General features: G+C 36.7%; 2 protein-coding genes and 1 long non-coding RNA gene across 4 annotated transcripts; 2 read left to right on the top strand and 1 right to left on the bottom strand.

Moving 5' to 3' along the window:
• Positions 1-153: 153 nt before the first annotated feature.
• LOC120459886 (uncharacterized) lies at positions 154-11,734 on the bottom strand. Of its 2 annotated transcripts, XR_016169824.1 has the most exons (4): positions 11,633-11,734; positions 11,267-11,425; positions 7,993-8,083; positions 154-441 (listed from the first exon to the last, which is right to left on the bottom strand). It is a non-coding gene; the product is annotated as an uncharacterized LOC120459886 (long non-coding RNA). The 2 variants fall into 2 exon arrangements; XR_005617843.2 differs by lacking the exon at positions 7,993-8,083.
• lbhl (LBH regulator of WNT signaling pathway, like) lies at positions 8,082-22,794 on the top strand. The gene is made up of 4 exons (XM_039647363.2): positions 8,082-8,438; positions 16,039-16,114; positions 17,524-17,800; positions 21,548-22,794. The coding sequence occupies exons 1-4, from the start codon at positions 8,317-8,319 to the stop codon at positions 21,616-21,618; spliced, it is 546 nt and encodes a 181-aa protein (XP_039503297.1). The 5' UTR covers positions 8,082-8,316; the 3' UTR covers positions 21,619-22,794.
• Positions 22,795-23,057: 263 nt separating this feature from the next.
• Positions 23,058-25,773, top strand: c5ar1 (complement C5a receptor 1). The gene is made up of 2 exons (XM_039647372.2): positions 23,058-23,147; positions 24,289-25,773. The coding sequence occupies exon 2, from the start codon at positions 24,294-24,296 to the stop codon at positions 25,374-25,376; it is 1,083 nt and encodes a 360-aa protein (XP_039503306.2). The 5' UTR covers positions 23,058-23,147; positions 24,289-24,293; the 3' UTR covers positions 25,377-25,773.
• The last annotated feature ends 2,179 nt before the right edge of the window (positions 25,774-27,952 follow it).

The raw sequence follows: 27,952 nt of genomic DNA, 5'->3' as shown, positions 1-27,952 counted from the left end.
ATCTATGTTATTTAGCTATGCGTGTAATGTGCGAATCGATGGGCGGGGCTAAAGTAGGCGTTGATCTTCTTCTGTGGGGGTGGTGTTTTATCCTCTTTGACGTCATAGTTCCCCACTTTGTAAAACGAGTCGTTTGCTGAGGCTGGTGTCAATAAAAGCTTTTATTGGACTAACAAGGACGTTTTCAGTTCTGAATCTTACAGGATATTCTTATAATATGATGACCTCTTAGATGTCAAAAGCTCAAGGAAAATTTGATTTCTCAGTTCATCACCCCTTTAAACACTGTACATATATCTTCAGTGGAACAAAAAGGAAAAAATTCAGTCCGAATGCAATAATAGGATGTCCAACCTGCCTGTCAACATATACATTTCCATACCTCAATTTCGTAGCTCCTACATCACGTCATCAGCGCGTTCAATGAGGCCAAAGAGAGTGCTGCAAATAAACAGAAGACAATTTTTACAGTTCCTCCTGAACCAAAACAACGAGCTTACACTGCGCTCATACCATGTCATTACCGTAATTACGAGACAAAAACCTGTGACATCAGATTTATGCGTTTCTATGGCAACACCATCGACGCTGAACTAAATCTGCAGCAGTCAGTTGGTGCAAGTCAGAGCTCTGTAAGATGTTTAAGTTCATTATTATAGTAATGTTCTGTGCTTTGAGACATGAGGTCATTTAACGCCGTCTCTCGTGATGCTTTGCAGACTCTGCTGTGAGAGGTCATGTGTTCTGGAGGAGGCGGGGCTTTGGAGACGGTCTGAAGGGAGGGTGGGATCTAATGCTTTCAAAGCTAGCTTGCTGTTGCTACTAGGGCTGTCGCGATAACCGCAATATTGCAGTACCGCGCTTCTGACAAGTCAACCGCAGAGGATTGCACGTAACCGCAGCAACCGCGATATTCACTTTTTTTTTATATAAGGCTTCTTCTTGTTTTGAACTTCATGCATGTGTATTGAACGCTAAACAAGTTCATAATGATAACAACAAGACTGTTTATCTTGGTGATGTGTAGCCTACAGAGGCTTCACACAGACAGTGAATGAGAGAGATCTGCAGAGCGCGTGCGATTACCTGCGTCTGTCTTTGAAGTCGTGAAAAGGTTGCCGTGTCAAAGGAAAGCGAAATATTTGTCGTATCATCATTTTAACCTTCACGTCACGGGTATTTTCCACAAATGCGCGTCAGCAGCAGCGCTGGTCAGCATCCCACAGCGCGAGGAAGCCGCAGAAAATAATATCACAGAGTCACGCATTGAATCAATGCCATATTGGTCTCTAATAAGTGAAGCATCAGCTTCCGCGTTACCCATGCAACGCATTGCTGATCAGCTGAGCCTTGAAAAGTGGAACTCAAAGTTAAAAATAATTAACATCTTGTTTCATTACATCTCTTTCAACGAATCAGCTTCTTTGAACGTGTTCGTTGAATGAACGGTTCAAAGTCCGTTGTCATAACAATATGCGCGCTGAGTGAAAGCCTTTCAATCATGCTTTCAATGCGCATATAGACGCTGTTTAGTTTCGGTTATTGGTTAAATGACCCTGTTTTTGTCCACATCGTACACTTTATTTATATAGCAACAAATACTTATAAATTAAATAAATAAATAAATGGCGGTAATACCGCATATCGCGCTATTGAGCCACTCAACATTACCGCAAGGGAAATTCCATAACCGCGACAGCCCTAATTGCTACTATTGCTAGCCCTTCTGAAATTGCCTACGCTACCTTTAACAATGTAGAAAATATGTCTAAAGCATTTAGTAATCTTAGTTAATGTTATTTCAACATTTGATTTTAATTTTATTAAAAAATATCTGTTAATATTATTTAATGGACCCAAGTTAACTAAAAATGAGCTAAAAATGAACCGCTGTATGTGAAGCAGGTCGATTGATGAAATGTCCTGACTGGTGAGCGGCACTAAAGCAGCACGTCATCTCTTCCTCTAGAGAGATCTTGTGTTCTGAGGAGAGAGGGTTTTTGATTATATAGTGCAGAGAGTGTGTGTGTGTGTGTGTGTGTGTGTGTGTAAGTTAGGAGAGTTTGAATGAGTGTTAGAGACTGCGAGTCTTGCTTTGTTTGTATCTGAGGAACTTTGTTGGTGTATTCGACTCCTATGCCTGTTTTCTGACGCTGATTTTGGACTGCCCTTTTAATTTTTTTAGCCTACTTTTGTAAATATATTGTGAATATTGAGGATTTGGGAAAGTAGCCTAAGGAGTCTGACGCCCCTTTTGTTTATTGTAAACTGGTTGATCTCTGTTTTTGGTTCGGGATTAAGGTTTATACATTCCTTTCTTTTTTGGCTTACAGGGATTAGGAAAGAGGTTTTAAAATAAGAAAGATATTTTGGCCCGATCAGCTCCTGAATCAAGAGTCCCAAATTAAGACAATACATTCATTATAGTTCCAAATTCACTGCAGTCTTTTATATTGCACCCTTTTCCCTGGATGGGGCGTAACAGATAACAAAGGTTAATAATAACAAATGTATTGCTCACTGTTAGTTGACTTTAATTCATTAAATAATAATTCATTAAAAAATGCTATTTAATGGGACCTTATTGTGAAGTGTTACCATTTTGCCTGAATAAATTTAACTAAAACTAAAATCAATTCTTTAAATTTAGTCATTATAAAATTGTGAAAAAATGTATATTAATTTTGAGATGACTTTAAACAGTGTTATTCAATTATTAGTGGTTTTGAAGATTAATTTAAGGTGAATGTTATACAACTGCAAAGACAATATGTTAAAATAGGCTCTAAAAATGAGCAAGTACAATTATATTCAATATTGATTGAATGTTACTTTAGTGTTATTAGTATTTATAAGTATTTATAGTAATTATAAGTATTTTGAAAGTTTTGTTTAATTGTAACATTAGTTTAATCAGTAATTTTGTTATGTGCTTTTGTCATTTTTAGTGCTCTCAAATAGATAAATCACATTTAACCAAAAAGTTTGTAAATGTGTGTACATGCGTGTATGTATATATATTCATATATATACAAAGTTTTATGTTGTAATCATGATTAATCGATTTGAAAGCACAATTTTTTTACATTTCTGTTTAACTCTCGCACATTTATTTCACTTTTAGATCATTTCAGAACTCAAACTCATATTGCAGTTCTTTGCCAAGGCAACATTTCTTTTCATTCAAGTTTAAGTTTTCCATCGAATGTTATATTTTATTTAATTTCAGATTAATTTCAATAAACAAAAACGATGTTTAAATACTTAAAGATTACAGATACTGATGAATCAGAAACATCTCTAATATCAGACAATAAGTGGTTTACACATTCCCAATGAAAGAGCAACCAAAGCCATATATCTTGAGGTCCAGAAACACTAGTATCGCGATAGCAGTGCACTAGAAATGATCTATTTCTCATTTCTATAGGTAAACAACTTAATTAGAAGTCCTCGGCAGAAATGCACAGACCATCCAATAATCTATGCCCTTTCAACAGTACAGTGAATGTCAATTATGAGACCGAAGGACCTTTCCAAACAGCATCCAGGAAAGGACGAACTGTGAGCGTTTAGTTTTTATGGCAGGGCGCTTCTCCTCTTCAACTGCTCCTCCTGCTGGTTACCATGGCAACAACCACACAGCCAGTCCCGCTGCTGTAGCCGGAGACCATCTCAGCAAACTCAGAAACGCCCTTTTATTTATAAACGCTATTGAGAGATATTTCGAGAAATGTCTCATTGCTGTTGGTTTTTTTTTTTGTCCATGGTTACCAAAATTGGTTATTAACATTCTTCAAAATATCTTCTATTGGAAGTCACTCTGTGTGAATTGGATCAATTGGATTGACATGAGTGTGAATACATAATTACAGAATTTTCTTTATTGAATTAACTGAATTAACTAATAATTTACTCACCCCCATGTCATCCAAGAAGTTCACGTCTTCCTTTCTTCAGTCGAAAAGAAATGAGGGTTTTTGAAGAAAACATTCCAGGATTTTTCTTCATATAATGGACTTCAATGGGAACCAATCGGTTGAAGGTCCAAATTGTAGTTTCAGTGAAGCTTCAATGACTCTACACAATCCCAACTGAGGAATAAGGTTCTTATTTAGCCAAACGATCGACCATTTTCAATTTTTTTTAAATGTACATTTTAACCACAAATGCTCGTCTTGCACTTGATCTGCGATGTTCTAATGTAATGTAGGCTGTAATGTAGGCTACACATTACATAATCAATTTTGAAGTTGGAGGAGAAAACGAGAACATTTTTCGTCCTACCCTTTCTTTTCATGTCACATTGACCTGGAAAAGGTACACTGACCTGTCCAATGTGATTACATCACACGTGAAGTCGTGGACCTGCATCGCAGAACGAGCATTTGTAGTTAAAAAGTATATATATTTTTTTAGAAAATGACTGACCTTTTCGCTAGATAAGACCCTTATTCCTCATTTTCAGTAGCCTGGATGCCAGCCAAACTCAGCCCCGCCCACAACATTCTCGTCGAGTATAGTTGAACCACTGTAGTCACATGGAATAGCCTATTTAAACATTTTCTTCAATGACTTTCTGGGCCGTCAAGTTTCGATCCCTCAGGGTGCTTATGTAGCAGTGATCCAGCTCTCAGGTTTAATCAAAAATATCTTCATTTGTGTTCCGAAGACGAACGAAGGTCTTACGGGGTTGGTACAGCATGGGGGTGAGTAATTAATGACTTAATTTTCATTTTTGGGTGAACTATCCTTTTAAGTCCCCGGAACGCATGTTGAATGGGGTCGAAGCTGTTTTGGAGGTTGATTAGCACAGTGTCCAATGCAGGACCCAAAAAATGACTCGAAAAAAGATTCGTTCATTTTGATGAACGAGTTTGAACAGGAGAGTCACGAACGCGCATCACAGAACAGAGCATTTGAGCTTACAAAACTTAAACTTTGTTATTGTTTTTTTTTTTAATGAGCAATTGTTTCGCTTGATAAGACCCTTATTTATCGTCTGAAATCGTTTAAAGCCCTTTGAACAGTTTGCACTAAAACTTTCATTTGGACCTTGAACCGTTTGGTTCCCATTGAAGTCCATTATATGGAGAAAAATCCTGGAATGTTTTCATCAAAAACCCTAATTTCTTTTCGACTGAAGAAAGATGACATGGACATCTTGAATGACATGGGGGTGACTAAATTATCAGGACATTTTAATTCTGGAGTGAACTAGTCCTTTAAGACATGTATTCTAATGTCTGTGCTGATTATGCAGGAGAAACATAGACAACGGCGCCTCCTCCTGGTCACAGATAGCAGGACACCACGATCTGTTCCCATTCGGAGAACATTATAAAAGTATATTAATTACTCCTTCCAACTGAATAGAGAAATGAAACACATGAGCCAAGAGAGAGAGATTTGCATGCTTCAGCAACAGGCTGAAGGCTATTTTGGGGGAGATCGTGACAGATGGGAAGACGGATGGCCTTCACATGCAGCAGTCAGCTGGTTCTTGTGCAGAATATTTTCTTAACGTCAGAAAGATGAGGTAATTTGGCAGCTTCTGGTGGACATCACTAATCATCCAGTTTCTGTGTCCACTCAAAACTATTTCCAAATAACGGCTAAAAATGGCAATTGTAAAAGGCAGAATATGGCACGCGAACCCCATCCAAACACAACCTCTTTCACAATATATTTTCAAACCCTGTGAGTCACATTATGTGGCGATACTGTGCAAGCGAATGCAGTTGTGTAATTTCGATAAATGTGTTTCCACATGCCTGTCATGATATTATCATGATCATTTTTACTTGTGTGTGAACAGATATCAGCGATCTAACCTCATCAGTGTGGTGTTACATTAAGTGAAAGTATAGTAGATCCTGCATCCAATCCAGCAATAGTACATAGTAAAAATGAGAACAGATATTTAAAAAAAGTGAAGTTTTTTTGTTGTTCATAGGTTTGCTTGCATGTTTGGCTTTTAAAAATTATGTTTTATTTAGCAAACGGTAACTTATTATTATTTTGAGAGAAATGAAAAACATTATTCAGCATGGATATCCATTTCAAATAAATGCTGTTCCTTTGAACTAAATCCTGAATTTTCACAAAAATGTGAAGCAGCACAACTGTTTTCAATTGATAATAATTGATAATAGTTGATAATAATTTTTAATAAGTTTTTTTTAGCAGTAAATCAGCATATTAGAATGTTTTCTGAAGGGTCACGTGACACTGAAGACTACCTATGAAAATACATCATAGGACTACATTAGCCTACATTATTTAAAATATTTTCAAAAAGAAAACAGTTATTTAAACTTGTAATATTTAATAATATTAGTGCTTTTACTGTATTTTTGATTATATAAACGCAACCCTAAAGCATAAGAGACACTTTCAAAAGCATTTAGAAAAATATCTTGCCAACCCCAAATGTTTAAACACAAGAAATACAGCAACAAAAGCAGCATAAAGTGATTCTTCAAATACCATTTATAATTCAACACTCTCAGAAAAAAGGTGCAAAAGCCGTCACTGGGGCTGTACCTTTCAAAAGGTAAACTTTTGTCCATTTTTGGTGGTAATATGTACATTTAGGTGTTAATATGTACATTTAAGTGTTAATATGTACATTTAGGTGCTGATATGTACATTTTAGGTGCCCATATGTCCATTTCAGGAGCTAATATATCCATTTTAGGTCCTAATATGTACATTTTAGGTGGTAATATGTACATTGTAGGTACTAATCTGTCCAGGTCCTATGTCCTTTTTAGAGGCTAATATGTCCATTTCATGAGCTAATATGTCCATTGTAGGTGGTAATATGTACATTTAGGTAATAATATGTACATTTTAGGTGCTAATATGTCCATTTTAGGTGGTAATATGTACATTTTAGGTACTAATATGTCCATTTTAGGTCCTAATATGTCCATTTTAGGTGGTAATATGTACATTTAGGTGCTAATGTGTACATTTTAGGTGCTAATGTGTACATTTTAGGTGCTAAAATGTACATTTTAGGTGCCCATATGTCCATTTCAGGAGCTAATATGTCCATTTTAGGTGGTAATATGTACATTTTAGGTGGTAATGTACATTGTAGGTACTAATCTGTCCATTTTAGGTCCTAATATGGCCATTTCAGGTGGTAATATGTACATTTTAGGTACTAATATGTCCACTTTAAGTCCTAATATGTACATTTTTGGTGCTAATATGTCCATTTCATGAGCTAATATGTCAATTTTAGGTCCTAATATGTACATTTTAGGTGCTAATATGTACCACTAAGGTACCAATATGCAGCCTTTGGGTACAAAAGTGTATCTTTTGCAAAGGTACAGCCCCAGTGACAGCTTTTGTACCTTCATTTTTCTGAGAGTGATCTAGAGAAAAAAAGTATAGCTCCAGAAATATATAATATTATCATAATTCATGCTACTAGGCCAGCGATTCAAGGTAATAATTAGTAATAGCCTGCTGAATCTGCAATGACGAACATCTGCACGCTGAAATCTATGTCAAGCCTGTTTATGTCGAAACTATTCCGGTGTACTTCTGCTATTTTTGTTTTGTGCTGTAAAAAGCTATCGTAAAGCATTTCTGATCAGAAGCGAGGCTGTCTGAATTCTCTTTAGTCTACACACATATAATATCAGGTTGCTTTGGGACCCAGGTTTATTAGTCTGGGGTCTTAAAATGCTACCAAGCCAGTTAAGAAGTGTTTGTTTGGGATTAGTGCGCACTGGCACTCATCTAATCAGTGTAAGTGTAGGGACAAATGCCTGATCTCAAGCTATATATATATATCTAACCCCTCGCAACCTAAATGCAACTTAATACCCAGAGCAGTCCAGATCTGGTGAGGTGGAGACTTTTATCTAATAAAATCGCACGGGGTGAAATGCATGTTTAAGAAAGCCAATTCTGAAGTTATCAGGTAGCACCGGGCCGACATAAGATCCACACTAGCTAGTGAGTGCACACCTGGATCGCGTGCCAGGCCGGATCACACCCTTACGTCACCGGCCCCGCCATACTAATCGACACAGACACTAATCCAGCTCTTCTATAAAGCCTAAAGAGAGAGAGAGAGAGAGAGAGAGAGGGGACAGGAGAGGAGTTTAGGATAAAGACAGTAAGGCAATCACAGAGGGACATGACTGCTTGATGTGCTGTGACATTTCAGTGCTCGATTGGACTATCAGCTTGCAGTGTTTTTCCTATTGTGCCTGCCATTAAGCCTAGGGTCGCAGGCCTTCATTGTGCAGGGCGCTCTCAGGCTTCGCGCTGGAAGGACGGTGCCCCCCGATGGGGCCTGTGGAGGGGCAGTGCTGTGGGACCTGCCCCTCTCTGCCCCCGATTATCATCCCAGGCCTGGGCAGCGTGGAGCTCTGCAGCACCCAAGAGGACCACCACCTTCCCACGGACGGGTAGGACACCATACATATTCAGTGTGTGCAAAAAAAAAATTGTGGCAACAGATTACAAGCAATATTATAAATTAAATTTAAGAATAGAATTGAGTAATAATTAATCAAATTAAAAAAAAAGTATAAAAAATATTTTTAAGTCACCATTATGATGATCAGTGTTTGTTTTAAAATGACGGTTTTCTCCTTCAGTGACTCTGCTTGTTAACATCAGATGTCTTCAATGTTGGCAATATAAAATAAAGATAATATAAAATAATTAATCTTTGATGTCTGTTTGTTATTCAGATATTTTGGTTTCATTTTTGGTGCAAACTTTACTCATTTTAACTTAAGGAATAATTTGATTACTCAATTCTAATTTGTTCAATTTAATTAATAATATTGCTTAATCTGTTGCCACAATTTTATTGATTAGATAAAGCATATTAATTTTTACAGTGTGTGTGTTTGTGTAAGACTGAACAGATGGCTTGTGCTGGAAATATGTAATAGGGCGCAAACACTGATGATGGTAATGCCTTTCAGGCCTAAAATGTGGTAGATATACGCTGGATTTATAGATTAATGGCATGTTTGTAAACAGACGATGGTTTAGCTTTTCACTGTAAATTATGTCAGCAATTTTCAAGGGGAAAAAGCCACATTTAATTTGTAATTCAAATGAATATATAACCACGTATACATTTTTACAGTAAAAACAAGTGTAAAAATATGAAAAAATGCGCAGTTTTAAAAATTTCACCCCATAATGCCCGAAATATCATCGGGTTTTCTGGTACATTTCAGGCTACGACAGCTGCCAGATTTTACTGTAAAAAAATTAATAAATTAGGGTTGTCAAACGATTAATCGCATCCAAAATAAAAGTTTGTGTTTACATAATATATGTGGGTGCACTGTGTATAATTATTTTATATATATATATATATATATATGTAAATAGACACACATGCTTGTATATATTTAAAAATATTTTCATGTATATTTATATATAAATCTGTATTTAGATTTATAGATAATTTATATTATATATAAATATAAATATTTTATGTATAAATAATCTTTTTTTCTTAAATATACAAGCATGTGTGTGTATTTATATATGTATATATATATACAAAACAATTTACACAGTGCATGTACACACAGTGCACCCACATATTTTATGTAAACTTTTATTTTGGATGCAATTAATCGCTATTAATCGTTTGACAGCTCTAAAATAAATACATGCAATACAATATATATATATATATATATATATATAAATAATTTTCTTTTGAATATATCTTTTGAAACATCTGCTTGTGTGTACTTTAAAAATGTAGATGTGTTCTTTGAAAAATAGATGTATTAAGGAAATTGCAAGATGATGCAGTATTTTCTATGCAAATTACAGTGCAAAAGGAAAGAGTGTTCAGCTCTTCTCAGCAATAGATAAGTTTGATTGCATCAAGAGCAAGACATGTGTTTAGGTGAAATGTTTTTGAAGTGGCGTATGCGGTTACTGTGGATAGACATAGATAAGAGGTGTTAGAACAGGGAACTGAGAACTGTGTACGCGCAAGGGGCTTTAGTCCGAAGATAAGAAGGGGAGGAGTACATTTCGGAGGATGATCTTTTTGTATATAAGCTCTGTAATATGAGAAGACCAGGGTCTTTCTCTTGTCAGACTCTGTGAACTGCCTTTCTTGCAAGAAATAAATACTTACAGGCCTACTTATGACTTTCGAGATCTTCATTTGTTCTTGAATTGTTTTTTAAAATCTAGGCAAAGAATTTCCACTTTATCCGGTATACTCACATAAAGCAATATATACTACTGTATATACCAACTGTTGATTGCTTCTATCATCGCAAAATGTAAACTATATTATCACTCAGCTCTAATCTGCTAAATACGGTAAGGCATGAAGATATTAAAATTTACTAAACATGGAAATCATGGTTTTCTGTGAAGCTGCTGATAGGTGGGTTTGGAAAACTGTCTTGGTTCATTCATACGCAAGTGTATTCACTTGAGGAAACAAAATCGACTCCGTTTTTCTGAATTAATGAGTTAATTATCTCAGAATTATGAGATATATTTTTCTTGAAAAAAAAAATTTTTACTCTGTTTTTCCTAATTTTTGAGATAGTCAAGTCATTAATCAAGTCATAAATCAAGGCAAAAACTTTTTTCCATGAAAAATTATCTCGTAATTCTGAGATAATTAACTCATTAATTCAGAAAAACAGATCAAAAACTTTTTTCCATGAAAAAATTGCGACATTCTGAGATAATTAACTCGTTAATTCAGAAAAACAGAGCAAAAACTTTTTTTCCATGAAAAATTATCTCGTAATTCTGAGAGAATTAACTTGTTAATTCTGAAAAAGAGTAATTTTTTTCTTCAAGTGAATGCAATACACTTCCGTACATTCATGATCACATTTTTACATAATTGTTTTCGCTTTTATTACACAAAATAACTTCAAAATGCTTATAGTGCTTTTGTATTCCCTGAATATCAAAGTGAGCTACAAAAACTAATGATCATTTTTGGGGTGACATTATAATTTTAGTGCTATTTTCTCTGTTTAATCAACCTGCGTTAACCATATTATTGGTTATAGTTACAGTATAAGACTCAATGTGCTAGTTGCTCCAAATGGCCACAAAATGATGAGTGATCATCTATGTTATGGGCGTCAAGGTGTGGTGAAATCCAGCTGCTGAATAAGAGACGCATGTCCTCAATCTGTGAGCTAGCCTGTGGATAGCATGCGTAGCGTCTGCCTCGTGCCGGAGAGAAATCTGTTACGTTAGCTTGTTAATGACTTACCACAGACAGCAGGAGCGGGCAGGATTACATCGCTAACTGCTAGCCAGCTGTCGTCACACAGACATTAGCAGATAAGTGACCTCCAAAGGGTTGTGTGGAAAAATGGTTGTTTCATAAACAGTGAAAGCAGTGATGAAGTTCCTCTTTTGATGAACTGGACTGAAAGAAAACAGGATAATGTTCAGTCAGCTAGTCATTATAACAGAATGAATCCCTTTTAGCTACATTATCCCTATGTCATGTGATCTACTTCTGGTCTAGAAAGATGAAATATTAATGTTAAGTAAATGTACTGATACTTTATCATTTTGATAGAGTGAAGTATTAACTGTAAACAGGTTGTGGCTTTTCAGAGAGAAAGCTGACCTTCATTTTACTATACTTCCCAGTCTCTGATGGCTTAAGCTGACACACACACTCATTTATGATTCAGGTCTTCAGGCTTCCTTAATCCCGGTCAAGCCCCTCTGGGAGAAAATAAACAGATTTGGAACATGAAGGACAAAACACACAGATCTAATTTCTGTGAAGGATTAATATCTATCTATCTATCTATCTATCTATCTATCTATCTATCTATCTATCTATCTATCTATCTATCTACCTATCTATCTATCTATCTATCTATCTATCTATCTATCTATCTATCTATCTATCTATCTATCTATCTATCTATCTGATAAACCAAAATCGATTTCTAAATCTCATGCTAAGGTTTCGTTGTAAGTTTTGAAGTTATTTTTTTTTTTTAAATGAAACTAAGTGAAAGCAGCGATGAACAGAATATGCAAAAGTTAAACCCAGAATCATTGTTTTCCAACTGCATAAACACTCACTAAACGAAAAACTAAACAAAAATTCACTGAACATTGTTTGTAACTATGGGCCTCCCATCCAATATTATTTTTTTATATGATACATTGTTTCAACTTTAAAAATGTTGTCAATTATATCAGTCATGCAAACAAATAGCCTACCGTTTGGAGATCGCTGAAGTGCTTCAGGTGGGGGACGTGACGTGACCCGATCATAACTTCCGTTTCACTAAAGCACGAAGTAAACATTTTTTTTTTTTATGTTTTTTTTTAGCACGAAGTAAACATGTAGGCCTATGTTGCAAGGGGAAAAAAATACAATTTACTGAAATGTATCGTGTCTCGTGTAATTGTCCAATCGGTGTTTTTGAACCGTGGAAAGACGTCAATAAATCAGCTCACGCCAAAACATTACCTCAGGAAAATTATTAAATATTTAATGAAATCATCACTATGTTAATTTGATTAAATCCATCATGAAATCGTCATGAAAACGTTTAAATGACAGCCACAAATGTTTATATTTCAACAACGAATGAGAAAAACAATTATAATAGGCTATTAAAAAGTTTAAATGTTAAACGTTTTTATTTGAGTGTTCATTAGCCTTAAATAAATAGCTGAATAACTGAATTTAATATTTCGGACTCCTTTGTTAATTTTAACCTTTAATATTATGTCCCAACTGTCCAAAAGGGTTCCTTTTATAGTTTATGGCATTAGTTGAGAGATTGCTTTAAAAATTGACATTTAGTTGGCCTAATTTCGAATTGATGTCAAATCAAGAGTTTGTGAAACTCTGTGGTGGAAATCACTTGTGTGACAGCTGTCATTTTTAAATAGGCTAAAGTATACAAATCATTTCCTCAAAATAAATATTTCCTGTGAAATGAAGCACACAACAGACCCTGGCCTACCCCATAATTTTTTTGTTTTTGAGAGAGAAATTGCCGAATTACACTTTTAAACGCAAGTATTGGGTTAGGGCTAGCCAGTTCTCATCCCAAGGCGTCATATACTGACGCTTTTGATAATGCGTCTACATTCGACACACATGGCACCCTTTAGCGTCAATATGAGACGCAGATAAATATGGGCCAGAAGGCGCCTCCTAGTGGTCTAACCCTAACCCTACCCCAGACCTAAACCTACCCATAACCGAAGCTTGTTAAATTGACGCTAAAGGGTGCCATGAGCGTGGGATGTATAGCCTACGCATTGTCAAAAGTGTCACTAGGATGCCCTAGGATGAGAATGCGTTGGGTATTTTGCACCAAGAATCCCTCCGTCACACACAAACGAAGATCTGCTGACTGAACTGTGATAGGCAACATCTTCTAGACTATGACTACAATATATATATATATATATATATATATATATATATATATATATATATATTTGTGAGCATTCTGCCCTTTGAGCCGCACTAACAATCGCAGCAGGGTTCGTTTTAATCCATCCAAACATGTGTGAAAGTGATTCAAATGATGACATATCACTAAGATGTTTAGTTTAGTTTATTTTCTTATATAGCACATTTCTACTGCCTCAAGGGCAGCCCAAAGTGCTGTACAATTCCAACAATAAAACCAAACAGAAAGGATACAGAACACAATAACACAAAATTAAAATATTTTGGGTCGGAGGTAAATGCCAAGCTGTAAAAGTGCTTTTTCAGAATAATTTATCTGCTGATCTCAAGATGTGATTATATATAGTTATACTCTTTATTATATACAGAAATGGACCATGGTGAACATATTTAGACAGTTTATGAACCCTGTTTTGTTAACAACACTCAGTCTGACCTTTCGCGGCCTTCAAAGGATGGAGCCTCTGGCACAGTGATTGACTTCAGCACAACTCTTGAAATTCAATTAGGCCTACATCAAGGCTTTAATGTGATTGGTTAACAAGGTGCACATGATCCCTGCTGTCGCCAAATAATAGTACCATCTCTGCTAGAAAGTGTGTGGGAGCTGCTGGATTCTGACCCTCCAGAACCAGGACTGGACTTCACACTGAGGAGCGTGTAGTTATAATATGCATCTATCATTAAATGTCTGGGTCAGGGACATGAACATCTTTTCATAGTCTTTTACAATAGCAACCATGAACAATGAAGGCCTGGAAAATCTTTAAAAGATATGATAAAACGTTTGTTTTCATAAAAATCAACCACAAATAGGTCACGACACCAAAGTTGAAGAAACACCTACACATTTACTTGCATAACTATTTTAGAGAAGCTGATGAAACTACAGATAATGTTCTGATAGTCACTGAAAAATGATCATGTCCTTCCTACTAACCTTCCTATGATTTGGCCGTTTAGAATGGCATGCTATGTTTTTATGCAGAACACAGGTTAGAAATGCCCCACATGCACTGAATACCCAGACGACCCAAGGTTTCAGCATGGTCCAGTTAGTCCCATAATCTCAACATCTGGCTGCAAAAAGCATTGTTTTTTTTAATGCAGTGAAAGACTTTTTGGATAAAAGCATTTGACATTTTTTTCCTATTCAGCACATCAGAGTATATTGAAAAACAATATTTGAGAATGTCATACTTTTTTTTTTTTTGATTGCGATTAAATACTCACTGCACAGAATATATATCCCACAATTCAATACTCTCAACTTGGCATTCCATTTCTAGTGTGTGACAACAAATCAACCACCATTAATAACAGCCGTGATCTTATCTTGATTTGTTTGAAATGCAGCAAAGCATTTTTAAAAGCAAAATAACGGTATCTATTTCCAAGACTGACTGGATGCCACTCACCATCAACATAATCATGTGACATGCAGCAATATCACTGTTCTGTATGTTGTTATACAAACTATATAAAAAGAATAGTGCATTACGCACAGTGTTCTGTAAGCAGTGGTGATGACCCATAATGCAATGCTCTTATCCAATCTGCTGCTAATGAAAAATGACTATATGAGAACATAATCCATTTTGATATAATCGGTCACTGGCTGTCTGTTATAACCATTGTAATCCGGGCGTTCAGCAGGGGTTTGAGAGTGGAGCGATTAGTCACAGGTCACCTGGGAGCAACTGCGATTAGCAAATCCTACAGGCCACACCAACAGGCCGCCTTCTTAGAATTATTTTTTAATTCACGTCCAATCTTTAATCAAAACATCCAATATCTTCTCTGAGGATGAGGGCGAGGCAACCTGTCACTCACATGAGATCCACCAATAGCAAACCACAACCATGCAATCAAGTCCCAATGGACAAAATCAAGTCCTGCCCTCCATTTTTTATTGCTCGAGAAGCCGTTTCACTCGAATAGGGAGAAAAGACTATAGCAATTCCGTTGCATGCCAATATAACACAGGCAAGGGTGATATTTAGACATATATTCATACAACAGTTGATAAACAAGACACCATGTTGCCATTTAGCAATCCGCCAACAGCAATCATTCCAAACAAAGTCAAAGCCATAATTAAAGTGGGGGTGTTTCGTTCCTGAATGAATCTGCTTTATTGAATGAATCAGTTCAGTAAATCATGAATACTCACTCATAAAGACTGTGGCTGAATTCTGAATAGCACACTACTCATATTTACACCAGATATAGTACTAGCAACTGTAAGAAATGCATGTTATATACTATTCCGAATTCAGGCCTTTATTGTTCTCGAACGAATCAGTGTTTTTGAAAGTATTGGTTGAATCAATGAGTTATAAAGACAGGCAGTTGCCACCACCTTTCTGGCGTGACGATAACCTACAGAAAAAGTCCAAACTTGCATACTTTTGTAGCTGCTAATTCAGCACATCATTAATGGACAAGCAGACTGATTCAGACAGTCACAGTCCTAATGGGTATAGTATACTAAAGAGCAAGTAAGAAGTAGCTGTTACTGTTTTGCTGCTATTCCAAACTTTTACATTTCTTTTCCATATTCCGTGATGTCACTATAACAGAGGGATGGGGTACCCAGAAGCCCAGGCCATGGATGAGTTTCCAGTACAGAGAAAAGGGGACCGACTGCCCTTTCAGGTATCAACCCATCTGTCATCCTTTTATCTTTTCTATTAAGTTTCAATGTATAATATTCATTTACTTCTAATATTTTAGCCAACATTTAAAGTATTTAATATTATATTTAATATGATATATCCATTTTTTATATTTAAAAGTCACACATGTTCAACACTTTAGGGCACAAATCAATAAAAAAAAAAGCCACCAACGGATGCTGGTTGAGACATTTGTAGCCTATACTAAAGTCACCTAGTCCTGTAAAGTATATTTACCTTTGGTGACTCAGCCTAGAATTTAGCAATCTCTTTTTTGCTCTTCTGCTTTTTACTTGAGTTAAGCTATTTCTAATTCAGTTGAAAGTTCATTGGTTTCTTCCACATGTGAACTGTCCAGTGGCAAATGGATTAAGAAATGCAACGGGTCAGTTCTTTTTAAGCCTGGTGCTCACTGTACGTTGTAAAATTCTTGATATCAGGAATTTCATTTCCACCTGCATTCATGCTAATTCTTGATATCAACAATTATTACATCACTCGCAGAAATACAAATTCTTAATATCAAGAATTAAATTTCAACTGGTAAAAATGACACAGGCCAGACTATCTATTTGTGCAAACAATAAGGGGAAAACTGTTTGGAAACTGTTTTGCAGTTCCAGTTCATCACTGTAAAAAAAATTGATGGTTTAACTTAAAAAAGTAAGTAAGCTGGGTTGCTTTAAAATTTTAAGTTGATTGAACTGGAAAGAGTGAGTTAATACAATGAAGGAGATTAATTTAACCATCAGAAACTCAAAATTATATGTTATCTGAACTAAATAAATCATTTAAGTTGATTTGACAAAAGAAAAAAATGTTGTGATTACTACACTGTAAAACGTTTTTGTTGGTTTAACTTAAAAAAGTAAGTAACCTGGGTTGCCTTAAAATTTGAATTTGATTGAACTGGAAAAAGTGAGTTAATATAATGAAGGAGATTAATTTAACCATCAGAAACTTAAAATAATAAGTTATCTCTACTAAATAAATTATTATAAAGTTGATTTGACAAAAGAAAATATGTTGTGATAGCAAATCTTGAAAATATTTTTTACAGTGTACTAGTTCGCATCAGCTTTAAATCTCATTTGGGAACTTAAAAGCCACATATTGCATCAATAATGTGTTCATCTTGTAGCAATGCTTTACACATTTTGTTTTATTTGATAATAATGGTTCCCTCACTAGTTGTTAAGCAAGAGATCACAAAGAGTGGCCTGAATTTTAACCATGTTCCAAAATTTCACAATGATGTTGAATCACTTTGAGCCAACCATGACCGGCCTGAAGCAACCTCAAACAGGAACCCCCGTTGTGCAAACACCATTCAAGACTAAAGATTTCTCCTTCTTATATTATCCCCTCTCTTTATCCTTTATTTGGCAGATCTTCCCAGATCCAGTAGTAGTTGTGAGCACTGAAGGCACTCTGAGCTGCGAGCCCCAGGGGAAGGAGCGCCTGCCGTCCATCGTGGTGGAGCCTACAGACGTCAGTGAGGTGGAGAGCGGGGAGCTGCGCTGGCCCCCGGAAGACATGGACTTCGATGAAGATGAAGATCTGTTCTTGGAGCAGTGCATCCCACCCGCTAACATCGCCGACTGGGGGGAGGATGAAGAAGAGACCTCTGTCATTGAAAACCCCCAGCAGACCACTTCTCTTTTAGGTACTTACAACAGCCATTCAGAACAAGAACCATTCAGGGGTCAAATCTGAGCTTTTCAGTTGTATTGAGAATGAGGAGTCACGTGCCTATTTGGGCGGGGTTTGAGCCGGTGTTCTGTCAATTTTTGCTGCCTTGTCGAAAAATGCTACCGTACCGCGAATTGATCACAGAATGCCGATTAAAGTCGTATGAAATACAATTCTAATACAATTCTAAGTTATGAGTAGCTACTGTATACTTTAGACTACTGTTTTTATTTTTAAAACGGTGTGAAAAGTAAAAATTATCATAAAATATTCATCTTTGACTTGTCAAAGTACACCTTTTCTTATAGTAACTGAAACTTTCAGTTATTCCTTTTCAGCGGGCTGACCGTACAAATATTCATATGGTAGTAAGCATTTTTTAAAGGGAAATTATACATTATAACAGGAAAATACCTTTTGTAAAAAAAAAAAAAAAAAAAAACTGTGAGTCTGCACATGCGCATAACCGGTAAGTAGGAAATCTGGATGGGTAGCATGAATTGTCTGAACACCGGTCGGCCATGATGGTAGGAAACCTATCGGTTACCAGGGGCAACGCATTTAGAACCCATAGACGCGACTAAACATTCCAGAGCTCTTAAATTTTCGCGCATTTATTATTTTGGCAGGACAGAGACGGATCTAAGAATAAGAGGAAAAAAAGGAAGAAAGTGCAAAACAGCTGTATTTAGAGAAGCAGCATCAATATATTTGTTCGTTTGCACTAATAACAGTATTATTATTTTATTATTATTACTTATGTTGTCCATGAAACTTATGTTGTCCAAATAGCCTATTTCAGTTCACAATAAATATTGTTAAGCCATATCAAGTTGTTTCAAACATTTATTTCAATGAAATAAAAAAGTAATGAACATAAGGCACTCAAACAAGCACTTTTGCATATGTTCGTTAAGGCACAGCAAAGTAAACAGTGAAAATCGTATACTAAAGGCATCAGCAAACCTAGTAATCCGGCGTCTCCTCGTTAGATCAGACTCTCCCTGCTGTGTCAATTTCTGTAACCGCAAAAACTTAATTCCGTTGTTCCTATGTTTTCCATATGTATCGTGTGAGTTACTGGAGGAGTTAACGCAGCAGTTACTTCCAGGCATGGTAAAACAGTGCGGTATTGCGAGAAACTCCTCTACTACCGAGCTCACGTAATCAATACTGTTTTGCCGTGGGAATCCAACCAACATGGCGGAGAGGGGAGGGGCTCTGTAAAATGACGTCAACTCCTCATTCTCAATTGAACATGGTAAAACATGTTAAATGGAGCTGAGAAGAAGTAGCCTACTACTATACCTCTACTACTACCGCTACTATTTTATATAATCACTACTTATAATCACTTATAAATCACTTATATAATCAATTATAAACTTATAATCACTACTATATTTGTAGGCCAACCCCGAAGTTAGCATCACCCTGGTTCCTTCGACAAAAACCCAATAGGAATTTCACACTACCTAAAAAATATCTACTTTTTCAACGCACCCTCTACTGTACTGGCGTGAATCTGCACTTCCTTCAGCCTGAGTTTTATTCATTTCACTTTTGGTGTGAAGGGCCTTTATATTTGCCAAAAATATATATTTTTTGTTATTAAAAAGCAAGCAAAATCCCAGCCCAGGTGAGAAGTAATGCAAGAGTGACTCAACACATATACACAACTAATTTCTTTTGGGGGAACTTTTAAAAGTAACTACCCAGAGCAATAAATAAGCATAATATGAAAAATATTATATTTATATTATAAATGTTAATACATATAAGTAGCCTATTATAAATAAAATATAAGAGAAAAGTAATTCATTGTAATACATAAAAATAGCATACAGCTTTCCGTGCAAATGAATAACCAGCAAACCGGAACAATATGACAATGTGACAGGTGTCGTGCCAAGGTACTCACCCCTGAAAGGAAGTGTGTCCCTGGTCGCGGATTCAGCAGAAGGGATTCAGCATACATATTTTGGCAGGTCTGAAAAAAATCTGTATCCCACTAATTTTGTCAGGAAACAAGAAATGTGTTCATATTCACTGCTGTTATTAGACATAAAGTATTCACAAAATAAAACACTTGATGATAGGCCATCACCTGTACAATCGCTTTTTGTGTGTGTTGGGCCTCAGTTGGTCCGATTCCGGCTGAAATGCGTCAGTGTTGGCTCACTGTTGGCATCGGTGAACAGATACTGGGCCAGATCCTTGCCACATCTGGGCCGGTGACCCAGCCGACTCTCAGCCAGATCCGTCTTACAGTGCCTGGGCCAGAACTGGGCCATTTCAATAAATGGGCTATATGCACGCATAAGTTCCGCATTTGACGCAAGGATGCTCGTCCATTTCCGGTTGTGGAGATTAAAGCGGAGGAAAACCGAGGAAACCGGGATTATGGCAGAGTCTTCAAAATTTACTGTCCTCCCTTTTTTGAAACGAAACTTTCATACGTTTAGATGTCATTTTATATAATAAGTTATGTTTATTTAATATCATTTTAAAAAGAAGCATAAACACAACGAGGGGTGTCTGTTTTATCTGTTTTTTGTGATAACGTTTCTTTAGTATAACCATGGAGTATAAAATTCAATATAAATTCTCGGTTTTGCATTGGACTCTACGATCGGCGGAAGTTATCGAGCATCCTTAATCCTTCACCGGAAATACCGCTGTGCATAGAGCCCATAAGAGTACTTTTACAGGGTGTGGGCCACATCTGGGCCGGAGGAAGTTGTTTGAGTCCGTTGTCAGTGTGTTGGGCCAGTTTTGGGCCGGGGACCCAGCCAGAACTGGGCCAGAATTGAAGCAAGGATGAGGCCCAGACAAATTTTGCTATCTGGATGAGCCTACTATTTAATTTCAATGCATTATTGAATAATTTGAAGGAGGAGGGGGGATTCAGAAAATTTTTATATCCACAGGCTGTTTGCTGTATGAGTGAACCCAGACAGCAAACTGACAATGAATCCACGTGGAAACGACGTCTCTCATGACATCGAAACAACGTTGATCTGGCATTGTTTTGCTCATCGAATTAAAGTTGAACCAACGTCAGACGCGGCATTCTTTAAAGCTAAATGAAAATCGACGCAATTGGTTTGCTTTCCTAACGTTGATTTCAAGTTGATTTTTCCTTAGTTTTGAAGAATGGCGCGTCTGACGTTGGTTCAACGTTAATTCGATGAGCAAAAAAATGCCAGATCAACGTTGTTTCGATGTCATATTTTCACGTTGATTCAATGTCAGTTTGCTATCTGGGAAACGATATGGTCGTCTTGGTTTTTCAGTAACTTAGACATATTCTCGTGAGAATTGATCAATTCAATGCATGAAGTTCGATCATTAGCCTACAGAAGAATAAAAAAAATGTCTATTGATAGATGGGCCACGCGATAGCTGTCTTTGCTAAACCTCGATGATAAAACAACAATAGTAAAACGATAACTTACACAATTCACGTGCTGTAGTTTTATTTAACTTGGTCAAAGCAATGCGAGCATGCTCATAACGACGCTAAAAAACGTTAGCCGCTAGCGTGACAATGGGTGTTTTGATGCAACACCAAGAGTTTTTAACTTCTTCAAGAACAGCACAATCACAGAGGGTTACTCAATACTGCAATGCTCGTTTTCATTTCCTTTTAAATGAGAGAATTGGCTTGTGTATATTTGTTGTAGGTTTGTTTCATCTCCGTCTATCTGTCTGTCTGCAGATCTTCAGACGGATGACTTTAGGGACGACACCCCAACTCTTCCTCCAGAGAGTTCTTCGGCTCTGAACTGATGGACCCGTCCTGTTCTCAGGCTCGTGACATGTTGAACCTATGCTGCCACGTCTCATGTAAATGAGGACGCTTTCCTGAGCACCAGCTTACAGAGGAACTAATTGGACCATGCGACTCTGAATGTGGTCTGACTGTGGTCGCACACTAACACAACATAACTGACACTTTTAGTATAGGAAAGAGAGCGACGGCAACTTGTGAAGACTGTAGTCATCGTGCGAATATATATTGTACATAAAATAGTTACTCATTAAGTCATAGGTTAATTTACTGCTTATCAGTTCTTTTCCCACTTTAGGAACGTGTCTCCACAGTTGTGTCTTTTTAATAGCTTCGGTGTGTTTAAATCAGTCAGCATTTTCACATTCCCCTTTTTCACGCAGATCTGGAAAAATGCTGTGAAAGAGGAAGAAATATTTTTGTGATGTTACTCACTCAAATCATCTTTGGCTGATGGTCATGGTATGGAGAAGTTGGAAAATGTTGAAATGGATTGTTTCTTTCAATGGTTTGAAAGAAAATATTTATTTTGCATCGGATTCGTATCTGTCCCCCTTTTCTTTTCCCCATGTCAGTTTTTGTGTTGATGTATTTCATGTCTGTACTGTATAAAGCGCTAAATAAAGGTGACTTAACTGTCCAAACTATTTTAACCATCAGGAGCACCTCTGAACAGAAAAACATCTTCAAAAAGTGCAGTGTGTATGTTTTATACCAAACTGAAAACACAACAGATGTACTTTGTGTAATGTTTTCCAAAGCAACTTTGTAAAGCAATATGTACACTGTAAAAATGAATATGCTTTATCTAATCAATAAAATTGTGGCAACAGATTACAAGCAATATTATTAATTAAATTGAACAAGTAATACTTAACCTTAAACGTTAACCATTTAAAATGAGTAAAGTGTACACCAAAACATGTAAGCAAAATATCCGAATAACAGACAGACGTCAAAGATTAATTATTTTTTATTATCTTTATTTTATATTGCCAACATTGAAGATATCTGATGTTAACAAACAGAATGACTGAAGGAGAAAACCGTAATTTTAAAACAAACACTGATCACCATAATGGTGACTTAAATTGACTTTTTATACATTTTTAATTTGATTAATTATTACTCAATTCTATTCTAAAAATGTAATTAATAATATTGCTTGTAATCTGTTACCACAATTTTTTTTGCGCATTCATTTTTACAGTGTATACAATGTTTTCCCTCAAATGGTTGAGATCATTTTAATAAAATACATCGGTGCCACTACTGAAAATAATTTTGTAGTTATCTCTACAAATTCTGTCCAATCACACACAATACAATAATAATAAAACAAATTATTTCGTCCATTAAACTGTTTAGCCACCGCCTGTTTTAAACATCATGTAAAAAGTGCTTACACAACAACGCTGCTAAGGAAAAGGCTTGGTTCACAACAGCTTGCAATCATTTCCTGGCTATAAGGGACAAGACAAGACAAACTGAATCACATTTGCTGTTGCAGATCTGCACAACTTCACAGGTATTCATTTTGATTGGTGTTTTTTAGCATGATTAGAGCTGAAAGTATTTTGTGGACAAAGTATTATGGTAACAAAGTAATATTGCAAGGTTTGAGATTGATTAAAGGGATGTTTCACTTTGAAATTAATTGTTGATATGTTTTAGCTTACCTCAAGGGCATCCAAGATGCAAGTGTCTTTGTTTCCGCAGTATTTTCAATTTTGACATTTTTTGTCAAACCGTTCATGTCTATCAGTCATATAATGCAGGTTTAGGGGGTCCACCCTGGGTTCACCTCAAAGAGCATGCTCAGAGAAGTCCAAATGAAACATGATTTAATGACTCGTAAATGTAAAGACACAAAACGAGTGGTTTGTGTGAGAAAATTAACAATATTTATATCGTTTTTACCTCTTGTAACACAGCCATGTCCAACTGATCTGAAGGCATGGGCGCTTCGGTTTGTGCAGGTGCCGGAAAGCGGTGGAAGAGATCTCTCGCGTGTGTACGTCATTCATTGTTTACACCGAGATTTCGGAAGTTTTACCTTTCTCTGTGAAGATCTAAACATATTTAGATATACAGGAAATCGCAATGGAAGACGATTTCAATATATCTAAATATGTTTAGTGATATATATAAATATAATAAATAAAAAAATTATATAAATATAATAAATTATATAAATATAATAAATTAAACTTCCGAAATCTCTGTGTAAACAATGAGTGACGTACTGATCACTTCCGGCACATGCACAGACCGAAGCGCCCGTGCCTTCAGATCAGTTGGACGTGGCTGTGGTTAAACAAGGTAAAAACTATATAAACACTGTTCGGTTTATCACACAAACCGCTCGTTTCGTGTCTTAGGCCATCAATGTGTACTTACATTTACAAGTCATTAAATCATGTTTAATTTGGACTTCTCTGAGCATGCTCTTTGAGGTGAACCCAGGGTGGACCCCCTAAACCTGCATTATATGACTGATAGACAACAACGGTTTGACCGAAAAATATCAAAAATTTAAAATATTGCGGAAACAAAGACACCTACATCTTGGATGCCCTTGAGGTAAGCTAAAACATATCAAAAATTAATATAGCATGATATGTCTATTGTATAACCTGGATTTTATTTCTCTCTTTCTTATTTCACAGCTGAAATGGATGATCTTTATTTTGAGTTTTCTGACTTTTATGATGATAACGGAAGTTACCTTTGCAATGACACTGAAAACTGCACCGATACTGCGTTCCCCTCTGAGATGTCCCTGTCCGAGATCGGTTCCAGGCACTGGTTCGCTCTGGTCTGCTACAGCGTTGTGTTCCTGTTGGGCGTCCCTGGGAACGGTCTGGTGGTGTGGGTGACCGCGTTCAGAATGCCGAACTCTGTGAACGCGCAGTGGTTTTTAAACCTGGCCATTGCGGATCTGCTGTGCTGCTTGTCGTTGCCTCTCCTCATGGTCCCGCTCGCCCAGGACCAACACTGGCCTTTTGGCGATTTGGCTTGCAAAATACTCAAAGGTCTGTTCTACACGATGATGTACTGCAGCGTTCTGCTCCTGGTTGTGATCAGCTTGGACCGTTTCCTACTGGTGACCAAACCGGTGTGGTGCCAGAACCACAGGCATCCGAGGCAGGCCCGGGCCGTCTGTTTCGTCGTCTGGATTCTCGCTCTCCTTGGAGGTTCTCCTCAATTTGCTTTGATGGAGGCATATGAAGTGGGCGGGACTAAAATATTGTGCGATAGCTTCCACAGTAGCTTAAGTCACGCATGGGCCGTATTCCTTACACGCAGTTTTCTGTCTTTTCTGCTGCCTTTCCTGATCATCTGTGCCAGCCATTGGAAGGTTTACCACATGACGAGCTCCGGGAGACAGAGAGGCAGTGACAAGTCGGCCCGCACGCTGCGTGTCATCCTGGCGTTGGTGCTCAGCTTCTTCCTATGCTGGTTTCCCCTTCAGATCGTGGATCTTCTGGAGTTGGCGACGTACGGACAGCCAGAAAGCCAACGCCTTGAAGCCAACCTGCGTCTGGCCCATGTGCTGGCGGTCTGTTTGGGTTACGTGAACAGCTGCCTGAACCCGCTGCTCTACGTGTGCCTCGGCCGCGGCTTCAAGGACAGTCTGATTAGCTCTCTGAGGAGTGTGCTCCACTTCGCATCCGAGGCTCCGGCCAGTCGAATCAGCATGACCGCAAACAGCAAGTCCACCACAGACGGCGTGCTCAGAGAGAAGCCCGTATGAAATCACAAGTGCATCTATAAACCCTGGTCTTCAAATACTGCCCGCCGGAATCATTTCTAGACTTATTTATTTCTATTTGTCCAACTACACATGCTACACAACAAAGATGTACAACATTGGTAACCAAATCAGTCTATTATGTTAAAGGAGCAGTTCACTTTAAAAAAAAACTTTTGCTGATAATTTACTCACCCCCATGTCATCCAAGATGTCCACGTCTTTCTTTCTTCAGTCGAAAAGAAATTAAGGTTTTTGATGAAAACATTCCCGGATTTTTCCCCATATAATGGACTTCAATGGGAACCAAACGATTTAAGGTCCAAAAGACAGTTTCAGTGCAAACTGGGCTTTAAACGATTTCAGACGATGAATAAGGGTCTTATCAAGCGAAACGATTGCTCATTTAAAAAAAAATTAAATAAAGTTCAAGTTTTATAAAGCTCAAATGGTCGCTTTGCTCTGTTCTGTGATGCACGTTTGTGACTCTCCTGTTCGAACTCGTTTGTCAAAATGAACGAATCTTTTTTCGTGTCATTTCAACGAACGAAATAAACGAGTTGACTCTGGAAAAGATTCATTCAGTCTGACAAACGAGTTCGAAAACAGGAGAGTCACGAACGCTCATCACAGAACAGAGCAAGGCGAATATTGAGCTTATAAAACTTAAACTTTGGTATTTTTTTTTAAATGAGCGATCGTTTCACTTATAATAAGCCATATAAGTCACTTATAATATGGCTCTGATTGGTTAACACCTGGATGGCATTTCTGTCTTGTGTTTAAAGTCGGAATGAAACAAAAATGCAATCTTCTTCCATATTGTGAAATATATTCAAGGTAATCGGCTTCTGGGAAGAGTGTGGGTTTGCTATTGGTGGATCTCATGTGAGTGACAGGTTGCCCCGCCCTCACGCCGGTCATTAGACAAGACATTAGACAAGATGGCGTTGTAAAATGGAGGGCAAGTGAATAAAGATTAAGTTGCTCATGAACTAAATAAATATCGTAGTTAATTTATTATTATTATAATTATTTTGTTACTTAGTAATTACACTGTAGCCTAATATTAGGCTAAATAAAAAACAAGAATATTTGATTTCTTGGTGACTCATTTAAAACTTTTAAAATGTCCTTGCATTCATCAAAACTATATCGTGTAGCATATAAAAAGCCATTTCCCCTGACACAACTGAAATGTGGTGCTCTGTGTGTTAAATGAAAATGGAATTAATGAAATACTTTTTGTGTGTAAAATTTTGTCTGCTTTTACAAAATTGTGTGGTCAATGTACATATCCTAAAAACATAATACAATAAAATAAAATAAAAAACATATCAAAGGCAGCCTACACACATAACTTTGTAGGTGTTTTATATATTAGCTTGAGAAGCTGATCTTACCAGGAGTGTTTTTTTCCTTCACAAATGCTGTTCATGAGCTTGACTAACCAGTAGAGGCCATAAGAGTGAATATTTAAACTGTCAGCTGATAGGACTGTGATTCACAACCATCACAAACATTAGAGATTTGTGGCTTTTGGTCTATGTGGTTTAGCTTTAAGGCCACATGTTAGAGTACTGCTTTTTTATTTACTTCTAGAAAACATGGAAGCAAATATATTAATGTCTCATTGCATTTTTTGCAGATTTGTTATCAAATCAAATTCTTTCTAGAATAAGAATATCCCTCCCACTCACTTCACATGCAGCTGATTACAAAAAGTTTCTGCTGAAACTTTAAATAAGACAAAAATTACCATAGAAAAAAAAAAAAAAAGCAAAATTCATACTCTACAAGGTAAAGCATATTAGCATCCTGTATATGATCTAATAAAGTGAAAGTTAAAACATCAATGCTATTTAGTGATGTGGGGGTACTTCTGGGAAAAAGGTAAAGAAAGTGATTCAGAAAGCCTTTGCTAAAACATTTCAGAACCGATATTTTGTCTGGATATGCAGCGTTTCTAACTGCACGACTATAGGCAGCTAAATATAACAGCACTCCATGGCAACTGAGAACAATACAGAATGTTGAGCAATGAACATGATTCATATCTCTTATAACCTGTTTGTTGTGTATTGTATGAGGTGTATTGCAGAGTTTTCAGTGACTTGTATATGTATTTTACTGTTTATCAAAAGTACAATAATATATATATAATCTAATTTTGTATGCATAGTGTTCAACCATGTCTGTATACATATTGAAAATATGAAATAAAGATTAAGTTTTGAACACCCATCTAGAGATGATTTTGTTATTTCTTCTATGCATTTATAGAACTAGGCAGGGCCCTATATGACTCTGAGATAATTCATCTATCAAGTCCTATGTCGCTGACGTAAAAAACTTCAAATCATACCCATGGACGAGTTTGAGATCATGGCTGATAAATAAATAAAAGTTTATTAACAACATGCAATGAGCAGGAACATTTTCAAAGACTACATACAAATCTTGAAAATACACTGCAGGCATGAGATCAAAGATGCATGGTGAGCTATTATATTTAGGCAAGGCATATTTTAGTACACTCCACACTGGAGTGTATTTCCACTGTACCGCACAGGTAAAGG

Source organism: Pimephales promelas, chromosome 10 (assembly GCF_988280905.1).
Source record: "Pimephales promelas chromosome 10, fPimPro1.hap1.1, whole genome shotgun sequence".
Lineage (NCBI taxonomy): Eukaryota > Metazoa > Chordata > Actinopteri > Cypriniformes > Leuciscidae > Pimephales > Pimephales promelas.
This window is presented reverse-complemented; position numbering and strand designations above follow the sequence as displayed.

What these genes read in the sequence shown, in the direction of transcription:
- lbhl (XM_039647363.2), top strand. Translation starts at nt 8,317, where the DNA reads ATGGGGCCTGTGGAGGGGCAGTGCTGTGGGACCTGCCCCTCTCTGCCC. An exon ending in CACCACCTTCCCACGGACGG is followed by an intron (nt 8,439 to 16,038) that starts GTAGGACACCAT and finishes TCACTATAACAG; the next exon opens with AGGGATGGGGTACCCAGAAG. An exon ending in GCAGACCACTTCTCTTTTAG is followed by an intron (nt 17,801 to 21,547) that starts GTACTTACAACA and finishes GTCTGTCTGCAG; the next exon opens with ATCTTCAGACGGATGACTTT.
- c5ar1 (XM_039647372.2), top strand. Translation starts at nt 24,294, where the DNA reads ATGGATGATCTTTATTTTGAGTTTTCTGACTTTTATGATGATAACGGA.